General features: G+C 46.2%; 1 protein-coding gene, 1 long non-coding RNA gene and 1 pseudogene across 3 annotated transcripts; 1 reads left to right on the top strand and 2 right to left on the bottom strand.

Annotated features, from left to right (window-relative positions):
* Positions 1-9,152: 9,152 nt before the first annotated feature.
* LOC127767241 (uncharacterized) lies at positions 9,153-14,179 on the bottom strand. 2 transcript variants are annotated; one of them, XR_008016345.1, is made up of 5 exons: positions 12,265-14,179; positions 11,960-12,192; positions 11,138-11,831; positions 9,603-9,709; positions 9,153-9,505 (listed from the first exon to the last, which is right to left on the bottom strand). It is a non-coding gene; the product is annotated as an uncharacterized LOC127767241 (long non-coding RNA). The 2 variants fall into 2 exon arrangements; XR_008016344.1 differs by lacking the exon at positions 9,603-9,709 and having other exon boundaries at positions 12,265-14,171.
* A 281-nt stretch (positions 14,180-14,460) lies between these two features.
* LOC127766259 (uncharacterized) lies at positions 14,461-15,129 on the bottom strand. Its single transcript, XM_052291352.1, has one exon. The coding sequence runs from the start codon at positions 15,127-15,129 to the stop codon at positions 14,461-14,463; it is 669 nt and encodes a 222-aa protein (XP_052147312.1).
* A 4,940-nt stretch (positions 15,130-20,069) lies between these two features.
* LOC127766258 (uncharacterized) lies at positions 20,070-21,298 on the top strand (annotated as a pseudogene).
* Positions 21,299-21,715: the final 417 nt, after the last annotated feature.

Here is a 21,715-nt window from a genome sequence, read left to right as displayed (position 1 = left end):
CTTTTCTAGCCACATGAGCAAACAAGCTACATGCTCTCGAGGAGTGACAGATCCTTGGCCCATATATGCCGCCACATAACCAGACCAACCACCTATGCTCTTGGTCCTGAAGTCGTATTGATTCTTTGTGTTCAGATTCATGGGATTAGCTGACAAGGACACATCTAGACCAGTGATCATGGTAACATCTATCAAGGTTGGTGTCATCGGCCCTTGGTTGAACAGAAAAACGTTGATAGTGTTGGACCAGAAGTAGGTGGCGGCGGCCATTAAGGGTTCATCTTTGGCTGAATTCACTATGGTGAGGGCAAGTGCCTGGCCGATTCCAATCTCATCCCAATGTGTTTGCTTGCTAGCCGATACACGCTTGTACCATATAATCCAGCTCTTCTCGGGTGAAGTTTTCTCAAGAGATGGCCAAGACTTGAAGGTGTTCTTCCAGTGATTCAGATTAGGGTTGGCCAATCTGAAGGGGTTTCTATTGGTTTCACCAATGATGAAGTCGGTAGGGTCGAGATTGCCGATTGGACCAAGGAAATAATGTCTCTCGTGTGACAGACTTGGGATTGCAACTAGATTAGAGAGGTGCTACGAATCCAAAAGGGATAGAGAAGAAGAAAACAAGATGAGATGAGGAAAACCAATCTACTGTGCAGAAAAGAGGGATCTGGCCGATGGGCACATACCTCAGCATATTCGGCTCATGGCATGGCAGACGGGCTGGCAGAGGTCGACATCGTCGCGGGCAGAAATTTGGCCGGAGAGGAAATCGCTTCGCGCACCGAGGGGATGAGTTTGCTTCGGCGGTGAAAACGGAGGAAACGGTGTGAGGTTTCTCGGGGACAACGGTTAGTATTCAAAGCACCGAATAACGGTCGGAAAATGGCAAGCGCGAGATTCTCTCGGAATCGACGTAAGGCAAATCCGAAACATTATCCAATATTCCGGACTTGGGGGGCATGTGTTAACGACCAAATTTGGTAATCCAAGGATCGGAGATGAAGAAGAAACCGAGATGGAATCCGAGATGGAAATCGTCCTGGAAACTGAGTGAGAATCGGCTGAAGTCCGAATCAGCTACAACCAGGATCGGCAGAGTTCGAGTCGGATAGGGTTAGCCAATTGAGCCGACTCCGACAATATGACACGGCGTGTGTTGTCGGGTTAGGTTGATGTGCTTCATGATGGTTGCTATGCATGGATAGAGTCCTGAGAAGGCAATTGTATCTATGAAATAGGATATTTTATGTAATTTCCTTAGATATATGTTTGGGTAAAAGTCTGCCGTAAAGACTTATGGTATCTTAGAGTTTGTTAGAGATAAGAATCATATCCGATATGGACATATTTTGTAATTGTCGGGTATAAATAGACCCCGAGCCCCATGTAATAAAACTAACACACGTTCAATACAATCTCGGCGCATCGCCACCCTTTTTACTTTCGTTTTGTTTCGACGAGTTCTTACTTTCGGGTTGAGCTGCATCGGTTTCGATCTTCAACAAGAGGTAAAACTTGTTATGGCGGCTTGCGTTCTCGAGATTAGTGCTTCCATCTTTATGATACTCTAATCTTGTTTATGTAATTCGTCGAGTTATCATATATCTTACATAATCTCTGGCAATATCGTTATCTAACCTACAATCGGCTAACATCTGTCGGTAGAAGGCAGCCGATTAGGTTAAATATCAATGTTGGCTTAGATTATATAAGGTATCCACCACTCTATGACACATCTAGCGGCTTGATTGTCTAGATATTGTCCTTCTTTTCATACTTATAGCTGCATCAGTTGAGTTTGATCTTATAAGTCGTGATTAGAATCTCAATCCCTAGCCTGTCTTTGGTTGCCGATTAGGGTAGAATTGGGGTTTCAGCCGATCTTACCTAATTTAACTTTATTTATCTTACATGCTGTACTGACATGTTAAATCTGCCCTTCATGTTAAGATCATGTTGCATTTAAATATATTAGGCCTTTGTTTGATATATTCTACTTGCTTTAATATCTTAATATAGAGTGGTATCGGAGTATTAGCCGATACATGCTAGATCTATCTGATTGGCTATGCTATAAACACATATAGTCTTGTTATTAATATATATTTCGATCTAAGTGATTTATACTGTCTCGGCATGGCGACCCATCTATCCCAATCACTTGATTTAAGTATATATCGATATAAGGGTTATATGTTGTTAATATCTACAGCCGACTGAGTAGATTTAGTTCTTTCTTACTTATTAATGACTGCCGATCGATGCATATATGACATCGGCCCAAAGATAAATGATATGTCATCGGCACCTAGCCGATCGGCTATCATTTATGGATTTAACCGCGGTTTCTTTGTCTTTGTCTCTTGCTGATTGCAGGATCAAATCAACTGGCACGCTCGCACACCCAAAGGCAAGTTTTGGACCTGCACTGGAGTTAAGCAAATCTCCCAGGCCTCGTGTTTTCACATCAACAATTACTTCCAGTTTGTCTTGTTTTGATTGGATGAAACAGGTTGTTTTAAATCGACCACGCGATAAGCACCATATGGAAAAACCGAGGACGGTTTTCTGTGAAGAAGAGGAGGATGATGTGACCATGGCTACTACAGATACAACCATTGCTCACATCATGGATGAACAAGGAGATATCAAGATCAAGTCCTCCAAGTGCTGGAATCCGATTCGGCCACCTACTACACTGCTAATTTCAAATGGCCGCCGAATCTACATATGACCTCTGTTTTCAGCCCGTGAGTACTTGATGGAAAGCTCTCGGAGTCCTCTTTCCAATGGATCCAGCCTCATTGCCAAATTCCATCTCAGTCGGCAGCAACTGAAGAAACAAGGTGCTGCGACACCTGTAATGGGCCTATGAGCTTGTAACTTCGTCTGGGACCCCGGCCCAAGTAGGGCCTATGTGGGGTGCACCCCAATCAGGTGGAGGACAACCTAGGGTCCTCCTATCTCTATAAATAGCTTGGTACCCCTTCCGGGTTTCTTGGGTTTTGTTTAGATTAAAGTTTAGCTTTGCTACTTTGCCGTGTAATCCCGTGATCGGTTAGATTGCCGGTTTACTCGTTACGGAACCCCCAACTTATCATTTGTGTTCAATTCCTATCTGCAATTCAGATTGCTTTTATCTTGTTCTTGCTTGTTTCTTCGATTTGCTTGCAGGAATAAGGTTGATCTACACCAGCAAGATCAACAACCCACGGAGAGGTGTATCGATTGCTAAGGCGCAACACAACAACGTCTTGTACGGTTGTAGTCGGGTCGTCAACGTTTCTCCCAAATCATAGTTATCATCAACTCACCGAAAGATCGGGCCAACAACAGCCTTGAATGTCTTGAGTGGAGCTCAGGGTTCATCTTGTTCATCCTTGATGTGAGCAACGGTTGTATCCGTAGTAGCCATAGTCACATTATGTTCCACTTAACGTTTCTTTTAGGAGAGCTTTAGTTGGTCAGAATCTAACATATTGGCATGAATTGTGTGCTTCTATTGTTCATATCCAGTTGAATAACTCTTCTGATTGTTTTAGATGGAGTTATCATCAGAATGGTCGGTTTTCTGTTAGGTCAATGTACTTAGCTCTAATTAATAATGGTTACATTGATAGAAATAAGATTATTTGGAAGCTTAAGTTGCCGCTTAAGATCAAGATCTTTATGTGGTACTTGCTTAAAGGGATGGTGTTAACCAAGGATAATTTGGCAAGACGGAATTGGAATGGTAGTCTAAAATGTTGTTTCTGTATGAAAAATGAGACTATTCAACATTTATTTATGGAGTGCCATTATGCAAAGTTTATTTGAAGAGCAGTTCAGTTCTCTTTTGGATTACACCTTCCTAGTAGCATATCTGATATTTTTGATGGTTGGCTTCTGGGGGATGAAAAGAAAAAGAGTAAACTCATACTTGTTGGAGCCTCTGCCTTGTGTTGGGCTCTATGGTTGAGCAGGAATGATAGGGTTTTTGATAAATTACCATCTGTTTCCTATATGCAGGTAATTTTCAGGGCAATATATTGGCTCCAGCAGTGGACACAATTACAAAAGTGTAATGAAGATGTGGAGTTCCTAATTTTTGTATGTCGTAAGCTCGAAACGACGGTTATACAACTTTTTGCCAATTATGGATGGAGATTCACCAATAGACTAGAATAATGTTCTCCTTGTCCTGTTTGGTTTTCTTCTATCTTGGTTTGGTATGTTTCGCTTTATTTTGGACTACACTCTTTTAGAGTACTAGATTATAATAATTGGCTGTAGCTCTTTTGAGCAAAGGCCGAGATGTTTCATTCCATTATCTAAATAAAAAAACACATGATGGTCTAGGCTCGCGAGCCAGCTCGGGTTCGGCTCGTTTCAGCAACGAGCTAAAAAAAAGGCTTGGGCTTGGCTCGTTTGGCTTACGAGCCGAGCCAAGCTAACCAAGCTCGAGCCAAGCCCGAGCTGAGCTCACGAGCTGGAGCCTTTTATTCCACCCCTAATTACAGATTGCTACATACTTGTAGCACAGGTTCCAAATCAGTTACAGATTTCTATATTTGTTACATGTAGATGCAAATGGACATGGAGGAGTATATATGATTTTGATGGTAGATATAGTACTGAGTTGTGAATCTAGTTCTGAAATTGGTACTTGAACCATTTGATTACTTGTTCTACATTTAAGTACTGCGTTCTACTATATTCAGTACTTGAGTTCTGAAATTACTTGATTTCGATCAGTACTTGTTCTACTCTTTCACTCTGCATTTCAGAAATCAATGAAAAATGGTAGTATGTGTCTCCTGCTCGTGTTTTCATCAAAGAAAAATAAAAGACGGGCAGCGATCGAACTGTAGCCCTGTTTGGGGGAGCTTGTCCCAGCTGCAGCTTTTTCCAAAAGCTGCTTCTGCTAGAAGCTGCCCCAAACAGTCCACAGTTTCTGAGAATCTGTAGTTACAGATTCTGAAAAATGAACTAAGAAGCCAGAAGCTGGAGAAGCTGGGTTTCAGAGCTTTTCCAGATTCTCAGAAGCTGGCTACCAAACAGCTTCTTATCATAATATAAAGATCCCCAAACAGACCCTGTATCAGTCAGAATGAATTCTCGTCATTCCATTTCCATCAAGCTATGCTCTAATTAAGTTGATCAAAAGTCAAAACGTGATGCTCTCTGATTATTAATCAACTAATCCAAACCAAGCGTGCAGTTGCAATGCAGTACTAGATCATCAAAATACAACTAACAAAATCCTTTGAAAAAATGGAGCTCCTGTCACACAGCGTGTTCATGAAGCCCAAAGACAAACTGAAGTCAGATGAACAGAACTAGGAAAGCAAAACCGGCCTGCAAGATGAACAGGACAGAAAACAGAGAGAACTCGATCTTACGCCGCTAATTGCTACTAGTATTGTCTAGTTTGTGATCTGCAAACAACGCGAACACGGAGATGGAGATTTGAGAGGGTGATGCGCTGTACCGGCTTTTTGTTGCGGGATCAACTGGCTCTGGAAGTGGAACCTCACAGAGCGGCAGCGTGGATGGCGTTGCGCACGATCTGTATCTCCCCGGCAATGGGGTAGCGCATGCGTACAATGGACGCTATCACCGTGTACACCTCTTCGATGATGTTCCAGGCCTCCTTCATGCGCCTTCCTCGGTGCGGCTGCGGCGGCCCAACCTGGTAGAAGCGGTGGACGCGCAGGGCTTGCCCGGCCTCCCAGATGGCACGGTTCAGCCCCATCTCCGCCGCGTATCCGTTCAGGAGGGCTTGGCTCCGGTGGTTGGTCCACGCCTCCCTCCCACGTCTCGATGCCGAGGTACGGCCTGCAGTCGGCGAAGAGGTTGCCGGCGCGGTCATGGTCGTCCGACACCGTCCTGACTGAGGAAGTACCGAACTTCCTGGAGTGGCCCAGTCACCGGCGGCGGAACGGCGTACACGCTGGCGACGAGGTCCATGGCTGCACCGATCGCCCCCGGGAGCACCGGCGCCTCGGAGAACACGCTGGCGACCAGCTTCGCGGCCACTGCGAGGGTGGCTCGCGGGTCACGGTCGTTGAGCGCCGGGACGACGGCTAACGCGTCGGCGACGAGGATCTTGGTGTCGTGAATGTCCTCGCGGAGCAGCCTGGCGACCTCGCCGAGCGTCGCACGTGCAGCACGGGCGATCAACCGGATCACCTCCTGCCGTTGATCGCGGACCGCCACAATTACGGCCTCCGCCTCCTGCGCGATCGACGTCGCAACCGTCACCTCCTCCGCCGCCGCTGCTTCTACTGGTTGGACGACCCGGCACCGCCATCTCCGATTCTCCGTGGCTGCGCATGTGCGCGTGTTCTGTGTTGTGCGTGAGAGAGATTCGGGGGCCGAGGTAGGAGACGGCGGGTCCATATTTATACACGGCGAAAGGCGAAAGCCGGGTGTGAATTGGGATATGGGATGGGTTGCGAAATATTTTGACACGGTGGTAATTTGGAAGAAATTTTGGTTAGACTGAAAGTCTTATGCTCCTCCTGCGAAAGACTTAATCTCCTGTGCAACACGTGTCCCGTCACAATCTTAAAGCAGATAACTCCATCAAACCCTCTTAACGATACAGCCTGACATCGTTAGCACATGAGAAGACGAATGGATGCGGCGCAGCTGCGGGGAGATGGACGAGCGCGATGCAGGAGATGAACCAGTGCTCCTCGATGCAGTGTTGGCGGCCCGGCGCTGGTGATGGCGGTGAAAGCTCCGAGGGCGGCGGCGGCGGAGTCCCTGCGGTAGCTAGGGCAGCGACGTGAGGTTGAAGCTCCCACGCTGGCGATGCCTGAGGGCTGAGGGACGGTGCGTGGTCGCATGAGACATTGAACAATACGGCTATGAATCCTAACAGTTGCATCTTCAGCATCATACATACAGTGAGGACATATGGTGAATAGATAAATGAAAGTACGGAGCATAATCCGCAATGGCCTGACCATCAGTCCAGAAGAAATTACAGATTCGACCATCCTCTTTGTCCAATTGCATAGAATAAAAGAAAGAAGGGTCTTCTGCTTGTTTGTTATCCAAGTACTCCAATAATGTTTGTGCATATTGTGTTTCCAAATATTTTTTGCGCTCTCCACCAATAAAGTTATTGCAATCCATTTGTAAGAATGGCACATTTTTCATCTCCACCTGACCACCGTTGAAAAAATTCAAATATCTCAGCTGGCTTAACTAATGCTTGTTGCATGATGCTAATTATATGTTCATCGGCATTTGACATACGCTGTTGTGATCTAAGCATGTGTGCCTTGTCAGTATTTACAAAAGGGTGATTGTGTGCCAATTCGACTTTCTGCACCTTCCAAATACCTTCCCGGGAAATAAAGAAGTGAAACACGAGCCTTGCAATCTATTCTTGTACAAAGCACGTTCTTTCTTTGGCTAGTGTGTTGAATTACTGTTCTTGTGACCTTCATTACTTGGATGATAAAGTACCATCTGCTTTGTAGTTAATATGGCACTTTCTTATACAAAGCCTACTCTTCTAGCATATGAATTGTAGAAATTGTATGCATCATCCTCAGATTGAAAGGTCATGCCAACAGCCAACCTTTGGCACTTGCTCGCAAGTCGCATTCTAATTGGTAGCCTACAAGTAGAAGGGCACCGCTCCGATGCTCTCTACTCGTAGTAGTATTATACTACCAGTAGAATTAATATAAACTGTTCGTTCGTAAGGGCATATCGGTATTTTACTAATCTAGTCATTAGGGGTAATGTTGGTATTTAGTATTTTATTATTAATTCTACGTAAAAAAAAGAAGAATAGGAGTATCAATTAATCAACAGATCGTATCACTCTCCCACTCAACGGTGCATCCTATACCGCACGCAGCAAATCCTCCCGGCGGCTGCGATCTCCTACCCCTGGCAACGATCTGCTCCGGCGGCCGCTCTCATAGGCACTTCTTTCCCCACTTCCCCCCCTTCATTCGTCGGCCCGTTTCGCTGCCGTGCGTGCGCGCAAGAGCTCCGCTAGTGCCCTCCGATCCATTCGTCGGCGGCTGTGCGAGCCCCCTCCGCGTGTGCCCGATTCTGACGGTGGCACCCACTTCGGAGGTCGCTCTCAAGCGGTGTTCATCTCCACACGTCGCTGTCGTTCCCTGTCGCCTGCTCTTCTTGTCATCAATCCCGGTCCCGAGAGGCGTCAAATCTGAAGGAGGTCGAGGGCGCACCGACTCCGCGTGCGAGACTGGCATGAACCACCGCCGCCCAGGCTATTCGTCCCCTCTATCTCCCGCGCCGTTCGTCCGAGTTGTGTCTGTCACATTTCGTCCCCGCCATATGTACCTCTTTTGAACTGAAGAATGACATTTTTTTGGTTTGCCATATCATTTTTTAATTGCTTAAACCTGAACAGGCATTAGGAAAACCAAAAGAAGTAATTGAACGTGTGCAGCAAGGTATATGGTTTAAAAAGTGTTCTTTTATATATGTATTGAGCTTCAATTGGGATGTATCCTCAAGCCACATGTACTGTTACTTTACTATACAGTATCTTGGGCGGATGCTCAAGGCAGTGAAGATGCATGGGAGCGAATGCTTCTCCAAGAGCAGCATGGCAGCTCCGTTCAGCAAGAATTAAATATCGTGGTTAATGGAAAACAACAGTCCTACGTATAAAGCTAGTGTGAGAATATTCATAGATGTTCGTGGTCTAGATTATATTATATCAGTTAGTACTTTGTTTGTAGTCTCTATTATTGTGCAAGTTAAATAGCATGCATGTTTGGCACATAAATTCAGACAGATTTTACCAACTGATCAGTAATCCAACATTTGAAAAATCAACAGATCAGTTCAGCTTGAAATCAACACATCAATTCAGCATATGAAAAATCAACAAATCAACAGATCATCACGTTAAAAATCCAGTGACTGAATGAATTCAGCTTCAAATCGCATATCAACAGATAAATTCAGCTTCATTGCACAGATCATCTTATGGATTCCGCTTCATGGCACAGATCGACATATAAATTCAGCCTAATGGCATATATCAATGTATAAATTCAGATCAACATATCAACATATATATAATATGCACAACTGGAGTCTATAGCTTCCTTGCACACATAATGGTTCACAAAAGTTCAGAATTACCAGGCACAAAAGTGCCATCACACTTGTTTTAGAACAGCACCAAATTAGAGATAGCTTATTGGCACAGACCATGGTTCACAACTGTACTATCATCACAGAAGTACATATGTAGCTTTGACTAGGTAGACTTCAGTTCAGGTTCATGGTGAGCTTCCTTGCACATGCCTTCTTGGATGCAGGTGCTGCCTGTGAGCTTGCGCCTTCCGGATGGGGCTGATTCCTTGCACATGCCTTCTTGGATGCAGGTTTTGGCTGTGAGCTTGTTCCTTCTCCTCGTTCCATCAACATAGCTACCGCCCTGGCTCGTACTCGCACCGGGAATCTCGTCAATGCAATGCAGTTCGCCTGCCCGCATGCCACCGTCTTGCATATCGACCTTGCTCCCAACCATCCAACCAAATAATTAAGAAACAAAATGAGGGATTGAACAAAAACCATCCCTTTTATAATCGGTACAAATAATAGGCTTTTACCGATTACAGGGGTGAGGAGGGGTCTGAGAGGGGAGAAGAAATCATCGGAGAGGGCCACCCTGCCCAGTAGAATCTACCTCTTATTGAGTTCGTTTTCTGACGGACTCCTTCAGGCAATAATAAGTAAAGACCCATAGCATAAGTGGGGATGGAAAACAGACAAGAGTTAATAAGTACAGCTCTACCACTGTAGTACAGGGAGCCAGTTTTCCAAAAAAAAAAAACCATTTCTTTACTAGTTTTTGAGGAATAAAAGCCAACTCAGCATTCAGGAGCTTTTCAGGGTTGATGGGCAGGCCTAGATAAGTCATGGGGAGAATCCATAGGGGGCAATTCAACATATTGGCAACTCTCTCCCTCTCATTGTCCTTCAAACCTACAGTGAAAACCTCACTTTTGTGATAGTTAATTTTCATTCCAGATAACTCTTCAAAACGGTATAAGAGGGATTTGGTGATAATAGTTTCATCATCATTGTATAAGAAACCAAGATGGTTCAAATCTGAAGATCTTAGCTCTTCCAACATCTCCTCACCAGTATCAAGAAGGGAGCATGGTCAGATCCAACTCTCATTAGACTAGCTAACACAGCAAGAGGGAAGTGTTCCTCCCAGAACAAGGAAATCAAAACTCTGTCCAGAACTACCTGAGTGGGATCTTCTTGTTTATTAGTCCATGTAAATCTACTACCAGCTCTAAATAGCTCTCTAAGGCCCATGGTGGCAATAAAGTCATTAAACATGTCCATAGATCCCAGGTTTATGTTGGAGTTAGATTTTTCCTCACTAAATCTATAAAGATTAAAGTCTCCTCCCACAGTCAAAGGGTTATCCCTCTCTTGAAAATAGAAAAGCAACTCATCAATTAAACTCTGTTTGAAGGAATCAAGAACTGGTCCATTTACATTCACAATTTCCCAGACAAAACCATCAGCTTTGTTTTTAATAATTCTACCCAAGAAGAAAGCTCTTACAAGAGTCTCAAGCACCTCTATCAAATCTGTGTTAACCCCTATCAGAATACCTCCAGAAGCACCAGAGGATGGTTTCCAGGATCAGTCAAAAACTCTATTATCTTGGAAAGCCTCGAACTCTCTTTCATTACAATCCACTTTCTTAGTTTCCTGGAAGCAGATTATATCAATTTTGTATCTATTTACGGTCTCCTCCAACTGTCTTTTCCTACCAATATTTCCTAAACACCTAACATTCCAAAAAAAAAGAATTTTCATTTGATTGAATTGTCATCAGGATCTATTATCACTAATGGCTCAGAGCAGGAAGGATCCAAAGGTGGAATATCTCTAGCCACCTCAGGGACCTTGTCCTTCTCTTGTTTAGCTTTTTTAGCTTTAGATTTCTTCCAATTCAACTCTGCTATCATAGCTTGGACCAGTTATTTTGCCTTAACAGTTTCAATCACCTCAGCTACCTCTTTATCAGAATTACCTAGAGATATATTAACAGAACTAGCAATGGAATTTAGAGTTTCAGGTTCTAGTAACTGGAAGACAGCAAAAAGGTTAGAAATATTACCTAGCAACTCAAGATTTTTCTTCTGTGTGAGAATCCCTGCTTTCATGGGGATAGGTACATTATCCTTCTGTCTGAGATTCCATCTGGAGTTAGCCACCATTTCAGCTGCCACCTTCTTCCCTCTCCCAGGCTTTTTCTTAGTCACCTCCTTAAAAGATTGGATCTCCTCTTGTTCCTCCTCAGCTCTCCACCTCTCAATGTCAGAATCAGTTGGGATGATACTTCATTCTAAGTCTTCATCTAGTGCAAGGTCTTCAATAAATTTCTCCAGGTCAGTGTCCATCATATCAGCAAGGATTTGAATTGGAGCACTAAGGGTTAGATCATCTTCTTGGGATTCTTGAACCTCTGCTATCTCTTCCTCCACTTGTATTGGCAAAAGCACCAATTCATGGGTCCGGTTATCTTTAGGTGATTCTGTCATCAGGTGGCCCCTGTTGGAGTCTTGTTCAGTTGTCGTCCAGCTTGAGTTCTCCTTCTGTTTCAGCACCTCTGGATATGTCTCCCTCCTCTTTGTGGCAAGTGGAGCGGATTTAGAGCCAAGGGGGACCTGTAGAGATTTACCCAGGCTTCTAAAACTCTCATGATAACTGCCTTGAGAGTCCAGGAAGTCTTCATCAATTTTTATCCCCTTTGTCTTCACCCTGTCTTCCTTGTCATCTCCCTCATCGAAACCATCTTCATCATTGTCATCCTGTGAGGGGGGTGATTAGGTTTTCTTTGGATAATATTCTGCCTCCCATCTAAATTTGTACCCCACCATGTTGATGTGAACATGTAGAGTGAAATGAATCTGATTAGGGTCTTTGCAAGCAATCTTACCTCTGAGGCGATCATCACCTTTCATTCTTTCAAGGACTATTCATCCATCTCCTCATACACCACTACTAGCTCAATCAAAGCCTTGATAGCCAGCTCATTCCAAGCTTTGGATCATCACCTGGAGGAAGTTCTCCCCTTCGAGGAGCATGCAGCTCTGTACTTGGAACGAATAACTTCCCTGTGTCTTTAAGCAACATAATCAGATTGCTCGCTTTGCATTCATCTAAAATGAGCTGAAAGGAAATAAAGAACATATAATTGCAGGTTGTACATCAATAAATTTCATTATTTCTGGTGAACATTACCTAGAACAGATATGCCTCAATTAACTGTTGCACAGCAAGGTTGTTAACTTCCTCTACACCAGAGTCCAGGCAACGTTCAGCAGCCATGAAGATTTCAAGCAGTTAATCGTAAATGACCAAAGCAACATTACTAAGAAACTAAATACCAGCTTCATCATAATTTGGGCTAACCAGGGGCAAAAGGAACCATGATCTGCCTCACAAAAACCTCCGAGATCATCACCATCAGGTATTTGTTTGTCAAATCTAATTACAATTTTAGAAAATGTATTGTTGCAACGGTAAGCATCACTCTGCAATGGTAACCATTAGTTGGGCCCATGTAGATAAACCAAACAATAACCGTGTAGAATGTGAAAGCATAATAACTTATTAACAATGTTATTGTTTGACAACAGGGAGATTTACCAATTGACACTACAAATCTTGCATGAAGTCACTGGCGAACCCAAATGAAAAATTAGCGGGGTTCCAATACAAGCTAATTATCTAGTTATTGGTTGATATACTAACTAATATAGTATAAATTAAGCTAGGATTGAATAATTTACCCGGGGTCCTGTGACCCAGGGCAGGTATAACTGAACAAAAACTGAAAAGCGACCAATAAATAAACGTTTGCGCATCTAAGAATGACCGTTGAATTTGACGAATGTACTTTACCCGGTCGCCTGCCCAGGGCCGGCCCTTATAAAGACTGAAATGAATGTTATGGTAATGTTTGTGTGAACATAGACAGAACAAAAGGCTCCAGAAACCTTCTAAAAAATGTGCTTCTTGGATGTTGCTATTAATGAATTTGGTTTGGTGGAAGATGGATTATGAAGAAAGGTTCCCCCTGCAATATCAGCTTCTGCACCAGAAGTTGATACATATTGAGGTGATGAATGGTGCTTGTGATAGTTAGCAACTTATTACCTCGTTGATATCTTAATTTCAGCCATAGGGCCTGAACCACTGAAAGTTTCCTGAATAGATTTTTTTTTTTTACAAACAGTTCATAAATTTCCTGGGAAACTTACACCAGGCAGCAGAAGAGAATCAACTATAAGAAGTCTAACACTAAAATGCTTTGTGAGGGCCTTTATCAATGTTTCCTGATGAATTCTAGATACTTTCGATAAAAATGAGTTAGTGTAACATCAGAAAGCACATCTCAAGGACATTAGTTTATCAATAAAAACAAACAAAATTATCACCATTAGTATCAAAATACACATGAAACTAGTAAGCGATCCAAAAACATTCAGTACTCACCAACGTTTGTTCTTATTAGTGCCTAATCCTGAATATGAAGGGTAAAATTCTTAACGGATTGTCCAAGAAGATTAATAACTAAAATCCACTAGAATAACCGCAAAGATGTATCCCGCATGACCATCCAGATCCAGGTGCAGAACCAACCAACAAGAAACGATGCAAGAAGCTCGAAAATGGCAGGAATGGGGATCGCGCAACTCCAAGAACCGCCAAGAAACCAGGCATTCCATCCCAACAAGTAGCTCGCGATTCAACCAACGAACAAGGCGGTCAAATCCCCAATGCTCACGCACCTGCGAGAACTGCGACAGCAGCTTCGTCGACGGCACCCACAGCGGCGGCTCCCGCACGGTCTCCGACGAGGACATCACCGTCTCCGCCATGCCAGCTTCTTCGATCTGCACCGAGATAACCTAGAAGAAGGCGAAACCCCCAATCCCACCGACCAAAACCCCAGAATCCCAACCAAATCCCACCGACCAAAACCCTAGAGCCCGACCAAAGAGAAGCGAAAGAAGGCCATCATCTCCTCGTCGTCCTCCTCCTCCGCAGCCGCCGCCGCCGAACTCGATCTCCTCTGCGAAGCCGACTCCGAAATCCCCCCATGGCCATGGGATTGGGTAACTCCACCGATCTCAGCCGCTACCCGTTAAGTTAACGGGTCGCAAACTCGCAAATCGCAACCCGAAGACGAAGCTGAAGGGCAAGAAAAGAAAGAAAAAGAAAACAGCAGAGCGGGAAGAAAAAGATTGAGAAGAAACCTTTAAATCCGCAGCTTCCAATAATCCAAGATTAGAGTCTGAATCAAGAACACGGCATCGATTACTCAAAACATGATTCTCATAGATCACTAGATCATCTTCTGCTACAAACTCATACTCAGAGTTGCCAACTAACTACTACTCGGCAAACCAAAAAACCAAGAATCAACCACAACTATACAAAGAAGACTCCTACGACCGCGCGGCAGATGGGGCAGACCACATTGCCGCCCTCCCACTCCCCATGTCCGAGCAGGATATAGTGGTCGAGGCAGCGGCTGTGGAACAGGTGCCCGCATGGGAGGAGGCGGAGCTTGTGTCGTCGAAACTCGACGAAACAGAAGATACACAAGTCGTCTTCTTCCTCGGGCCTCGGGTCTCTGGTGAGGCCGATCCTCGAAAGGACCTCAATCCGGTGCCACAGACCATAGAGTCGGCGGAAGCTGTAGTTCTTCACGACAGCTCGCCCGTCTCTCCTGAAGGCCTGTGGTAGGATGATGGCCGGCTGGCTGGCGTCGAAAGGATGATACAGAATCCCCGCCTCGAACATGGCGTGCGCCAACCCGGTGAGGACGGGCACCGGCGGCGGCGGCGGGGGCGCTTGTTCTTCTTCAGCCTCGTCCTGGAGAAGAGGCGCTGCCGCTGGCATCCCATTCCCATCGGCGAACGGGTACTGGATCAACTGATCGAACTGGAGGATCGGCGGCTCGGGCGCCTTCAGCAGCTGGACGGCGAGCTTGATGCCGACAGGGAGCGGCGGGTCCGCGGCGTCGTCGGGTGAAGCCGTCGAAGGAGGCAGCGGATCGGCCTCGCTGAGCCGCCGCGTAGACATTGCAGAGCCCATGGCTCCGATCCGAGGCGAAGAAACCTTCTTCTTCTTCTTCTTCTTCTTGTCCCCCCTCTCTCTCTCTCTGTTTCTTTGATTCTTGAGATCAAGAACTGCGACGAGTTCTTGAAATCGAAAGGGGATTCACCCGGGCGCCAAGTAATGCCCTTTTAAAGGGGAGGCAATGCATTGACGGTTAGGCCGTTATTTCGGCGGCGAGCCGTGCAAGTGCAACGGCGTGGTTCGGAGCCAGCCAAGGCGGCCCATTTGCGGTGGGCCTCGCCGTGGCGCGCGCTCGACTGGCTCTCGTCTCGTCTCGTCGTCGGCCCGCTCCAGCAATGGACTCGACTCCGCGACGGACGCTGTATAAATATATTACCAAGTTCAAACAGAAACGTCCTTGCTCTAATCGATTGCTGCACCGTTGGTTAGCGTCGTTTGTTTCTTTCTCCCGCGTTTCGTGTTCGATCCCCAGATTTGATTTATTTTTTCTTTTCCTGATTTTACAATACTTTCAACCATCAAACAAACATACTACTAAAATATTTAGTAGAATCGATTTGGTTTTGTATGCTTTCCGATATTTGTATTTGCTATAAATGTGGCTCTGCAACCTTGTTTATGCATTCCCTCAGTCCCAACACAAACGAATTTAAGTCATGATGTGATATTTTCTACTACAATGAGACCCTGTTTATATGCGACTAAAACTTTTAAGTCCCTATCACATCCGATGTTTGGACGCTAATTATAAATATTAAACATAGACTATTAATAAAACGCATCTATAATCTTGGACTAATTCGCGAGACGAATCTATTGAGCCTAATTAATCCATGATTAGCCTATGTGATGCTACAGTAAATATTCTCTAATTATGGATTAATTAGGCTTAAAAAATTTGTCTCGCAAATTAGTTTTCATTTATGTAATTAGTTTTGTAAGTAGTCTATATTTAATACTCTAAATTAGTGTATAAATACAGAGACTAAAGTTAAGTCCCTGCATCCAAACACCACCTGAATCTGGATATAAGAATATGCAGATTTATTGTACTAGGAAATTAATGTCACATCCTATCTAGGCTGTTCTTTTTATGGGACGGGGAGAGTGCATCTTTTATTTCAAAACTTGTGCATGTGCGTTTTGGCTGTATGTAGCTTAGCAATGTAACTATGTAAAGGCCATAAATATATTTACGGCAGGTAATGTTATTAGGTTTATCTGCATGCACCCTCAACAATCGCAAGTTCACTCGCTTGAGAAAAGAAAATAGAGAACATTCTGTCTCAATATCGCGAGTTCATAGTTATGTTCAACTATCGAGCCAGTGAAAAATAGTTCTACTTGTTATGTTCCAGTTAGTACAAAGTGCTACACATGATTAAATGCTAGATTTGACACAGATACTCATATTTATTTATAACTAGTTATTCTTTCTGTGATAATGATACTAGTAATTTGGGACGGAGGAAGTATGTAATATTCTAACGATTCTTATATTTTGGAACTGATGGAGGATAAGGCTACCACCGGATGGTCTATTAAGCCAAAGAAAAAGCCAAATTTTAAATTTTCAAACTTAATTTTGAGATTGATTTTGAGATATTTTTAACGTAGTTTCTTTTTTAGCATTAGATTTTAAGTCACCAAGAACACTTATATAAAAATTTTATCTACAAATTTATTTTTATTCAGAAGCGAAACGATGAGGCCGTAAGTAATTAGTACAGTAGTTTAGTGCTACTACTACGAAGCGGCAGTTGCTGCCAGATGCGAAGATCAGCGAGCGAATCGAATCGAATGGAAGGAAGGAACCTGCGCGCGGTTGTCGGAGCCGGAGAGTCTTGGTGTTTTCTCATGAATCATGAGAAGAAAAAAAAAAGGCAATTATGATTGTGTTTGCTTATGATATTACTGTGTTAAAAATGCCATGAACATTCCAATTTTAGATCCTATGAGGTCTCGTGATGTTGAGATGGTCATCAATAAAATCAACTTCATCTATAGCAAGCAGTTCTGAAAAGTTTGACGATAGCGCACAAAACCACCACTGCAACCACTGGTGGAGAAACTATCTTTGGTCAGTCTGGCAAAATCCACAATAGTCCCGGATCCAAAAAGAACCGGTAGTAAAGATTGTTTTTAGTCCCGGTTATAAAAATTTTGATCTTGGTAACACCAACCAGGACTAAAGATGATCTTTACTCCCGGTTCATCCCCTGTCAGATGTATGTCAGGGGGCAGAGGATGTTACCAACCGGGACTAAAGATCACCACTTTAATCCCGGTTGGTACTACCAACCGGGACTAAAGATCAAGATGATCTTTAGTCCCGGTTGATAGTACCAACCGGGACTAAAATTAAACACGTAGTATATAATCCCTATCCCTTATCCTCTTCTCTACAGTTACAACTTAACAGATCGAATCTCACCCCCTCTCCTCAGATCTATCCTCTCTAACTCTCTTCTCAACTCCTCCCCTTCTCTCCCCTTCCTCCTCCCCTTCCCGGCCGGCCTCCCCTTCCCATCCGGTGGCCCGGCCGGCGGCGGGGCCGTGCGCTGCGGTGGCGGGCGGCGGGGTCGCGCCCAGCGGAGGGCGGCGGACGGCGGCGCTGCGCGCGGCGGCGGGCGTGGCGGGCGGCGGGGCCGCGTGCGGCGGCGGGCAGCGGGGCCGCGCCCGTCGGCCGGCGGCCGGTGGGGCCGCGCCCGTCGTTCGTGGCGACCGGCGGTGGCAGCGGCATTCTTTTTTTTTTTTAATTTGTGATGATTCACTGAGATGTATTTGACTGAGAAGTTACAAATTTGTGCTTCATTGTTTGGATCTGTGATGTATTTGAGTAATTTCTTAGAATATTGTGATGTATTTGATTTGTGATGTATTTATTTGTGTGTATAAGTAACTTTGATTTGTGATGTAGATTTGAGATGTTACTTCGATTTGTAGATTGGGGGTTTGATTTGGGATATGTATCCCACTTGGTTTGGGAGAAAATAAAAAAGAAAAAAAGAAAAAGGGGATCATCTGCCACAACCCTCTCTTTAGTCCCGGTTGGTAACACCAACCGGGATTAAAGATCCCCTCTCTTTAGTCCTGGTTGGTGTTAACCGGGACTAAAGATCTATTTTTAGTCCCGGGTATTTGAACCGGGACTAAAGATAGCGATCTTTAGTCCCGGATTGGTAGTCCCGATTTAAAAACCGGGACTACAGGGGGTTACGAACCGTGATTAAAAAGCATTTCTCCATCAGTGAACGTTCGGCTTGGCGGCGACGATGCCACTGTCTAAGCACCGTGGCCGGAGCCCGGATGCCACTGTCCAGCTTGTAGAAGAAGTACTGGATGAACACCTTTCCGGCGCAGTCGAGCACTAGCTAATGTTGTACATGTTCTAAAGCAAGAATGTGCAGGTAAGGAAGCAAAAGCGAGCTCAGACAAACCAGAATTCACAAGATAACAGTTACTCCACAGTATCTGTTTTTTTTTTTCCGAACGGTCAGACCGTTGTCGACGTTTTATATTAAGAAGAAGGTGTCTCATTTTAAAAAGCAAACGGAACCACCAGTTAATTAGAGAAAACTGAACAAAAACAACAACTACAGCACCACGCTAACAACTAACCTAACCTAAACTACTACGACGGAGCCCAACATAAGGCATCGGCCAAACTTGTCACAGTGGTGAGCCCACACATGTTATCTTTGTCGAGCTTGCCGCCCAAGCGACACAACAACTTCTACTTCACTACGATGCTACCCTAACGCCAAAAGAAAGCATAAACGATACCCATGCAGGACATTAGCCCAAACAGCCAAGGAACCACTTCCTACACACAGCTAGCATCAACAACCTTATAAAGAGATTGCAGTGTGTCATCGTTGCCGAGCTTCGTTGCACCCCTACAGTGAAGCAGCTCCGACTCTGCCCAGCAGTAACCAAATAAGTATGATGAATACCCGCCATAGAACAAGAAACAGAACCAAGACAGAGAAGACCTCATCAAACACCTTAGGCTTGTAGAGCTTCAGAGGCAATGCAGGAGTCCACCACTACCGTTGCACGGGGAAGGTTCTTGGTGACGGGAGAGGTCAACGCCAGAACGACGCCTTCAAAAGAGGGAACGACGCCTAATGGCGTCGTCGTTGTCATGCTGGCCCATGGCCTAGTAAGGCTTTCGCCAGCGATTCCAATCAAAGCTCCACACAACCATCCTACACAACGACCAGTATCGGACCATCACACCATCCCTTTAGCACCCAAGCCCAGTCCACGACCATCGCCGCCGCCTCCTTCGCCCTGCCGCCTGCTTGTCACCTCGCCAGCCGGCTCGGCGCCCCCATCAATGGCTCACCAGAGAAGGAAGCTCCACCGCCCTGCCGAGCCGGAGCTCCTCCTCTCGCCGGTGCACGGGGAGACGACCTCCCAAGAGGGCGCCGGATCTGGCCAGTGGGGCACCAGATCCGCCAGCAGCCGCTGCGATGACCCCGCCACCGTGCTCTCCCAGCCGCCTTTCCTCCTCCGCTATCAGGTCCTCGCCCCTCTCGCTGCCTGCCGCCTTGCCAACGCCACCACCGGCGCTCGCTGGCCTCTCCCCGTCCGGATCCAGCCATGGAGGCCCGGATCTGGGCGGCGCAGCGAGGACTTCACCTCCGAGATGCGGCTTGGTCCCCAGCGATCCAGCGCCACCGAGGGAGAAGAAGCCCCGCCGCCACCGTCTTTGCCGGCAGCCGCTCAGGCGATGGCGAGGCGGGGGAGAGAAGGGAGGAGGGTGGCAGCGGCGGGCGCTGGTCGCTATCCGTGTCGCCCTGGGGAGAGCGACGTGGACGGGAGGGGTGTAGTTAGTGGTACTGGACTATCGGTAAACTCGAATTACTCCACGGTATCTGTTGCTGCCAAAAGCAAATCTCAGGTAACAAATCGATCGAGCAGGTCAAATTAATCGAAGCAATGCATGAATGGACGATTTCCGGTGTCGCGCCATGTGCAAGGCCTGCCTGGCCTGGCGCTCCCGCACCTCTCACCCCGATTTCCTGCGCGCCTACGCCGCCCGTTCCACGGCCGCCTCCTCCACCCGTCCACCGCCGCCATGGGCACGACGGAGACTCCCTGCGGCACCAGGGCGTGCACCACCGTCCGCATCAGCTCGGCGACGACAGCTCGGAGGAGCAGCCAGCTTCCTCATGCGCCGCCGTGTCGTTCGTCTCGTTGCGGTAGCAGTCCATGATCTCCGTCGTTGGCTTTTGGGACGGCGTCCTTTGTGTGGCGCACGTTCTGCGTGAGCATAACCGAAATTTCGGGATTTCGGTGACCTCCGATCAAATGGGCTAAATCGATAAAGTGAACTCGGTCGGTTACCGGCGGCGGCATCCTCATCGGCGGCTACGCCCACCCAACCACGTCACGCTTTCACCTCTTTCACGCCAATTTCTTCATCGAGGCAATGGATACCTTCCGGATCCTGCGAGTCGGGGAAGAGAAAGTTTGGCGCAAGATCGTCCGCCGCCCGGCCGTGGCCACCGAGCCAAGTGTGATCTCCATCAATGTCTGTCGTGCTCCATCCATAAGATTACACGACTGCCTTCACTGGATGGCCTCGGCGTCGGCCTCGTCACGGCCTCTCGTGGCCGCCTTCGACATGGCACTGGAGGAATTCCGGCTGATGGAGACCCCTGAGCAATGGACGGAGGCGTGCAATCCTGCGAGCTCGGCTGCGCGCGTAGTGAGAAGGATACAACACATCACCTGACATCGCGGCAAGCTGTGCGCCCTTGCTGACGAGCAGGTGGCGGCCGGCGCCACCGACGCGTTCGGGGTGTGGGTGCTCGAGGACTACTGCGACCCAAGAAGCAGCTGGCGGCTCCAATGGAAGATCGATTACTCTTGCGGCGCCGCTGGTGTCCTCGGTGGACCAGATGTTGCTTGATTCTTTCGCGCCCGCTTCTCGACAGCTGCTGTGGTGGAGGTGCTACCCGATGGCATCAATGGCGGCGAGGAGATCCTGCTCCAGCTCGGTAGCGAGGAGGTCGTGTACAACGTTCGGCACGCGGCGTGGCGCAGCTGCAGGATATTGCAGCAGGCAACTGGACGCCGCTTGATGATGCGTACGCAGGACGTATCGCCACGCGAGGTGAGCTTCGGTGGCGTGTATCAGGTTCCCAGGGGGAAGGACATCGACGGCTACTGACTACTGTCGCTACCGTATACTCCATCCGTTCTCTAATATAAGGGATTTTGACATTTTACTTGTACTATTTGACCACTCGTCTTATTCAAAATATTTGTGCAAATATAAAAAACGAAAAGTTGTACTTAAAGTACTTGGGGTATTAAAGTAAGTAAAAAAATAATTCTAAATTTTTTTAATAAGACGAATGGTTAAATAGTACAAGCAAAATGTCAAAATTCCTTATATTAGAGGACAGAGGAAGTATAATACTGCTAGCTGGCTGTACTGCTTTAAGATGAGCTTGCGCTTCTATTAATTATTAGGTTTGGCTAAAAAAAGGTAAACTCTATTTGGAGAGGCTCTCGCTTTTGCCTTAACGCGACGCCCGAACCGCCTCATGCATGTGGAGAAGTCTACTATATGCATGTCTTTTTT

This window comes from Oryza glaberrima, chromosome 3, assembly GCF_000147395.1.
Source record: "Oryza glaberrima chromosome 3, OglaRS2, whole genome shotgun sequence".
NCBI classification, from domain to species: Eukaryota; Viridiplantae; Streptophyta; class Magnoliopsida; order Poales; family Poaceae; genus Oryza; species Oryza glaberrima.
This window is presented reverse-complemented; position numbering and strand designations above follow the sequence as displayed.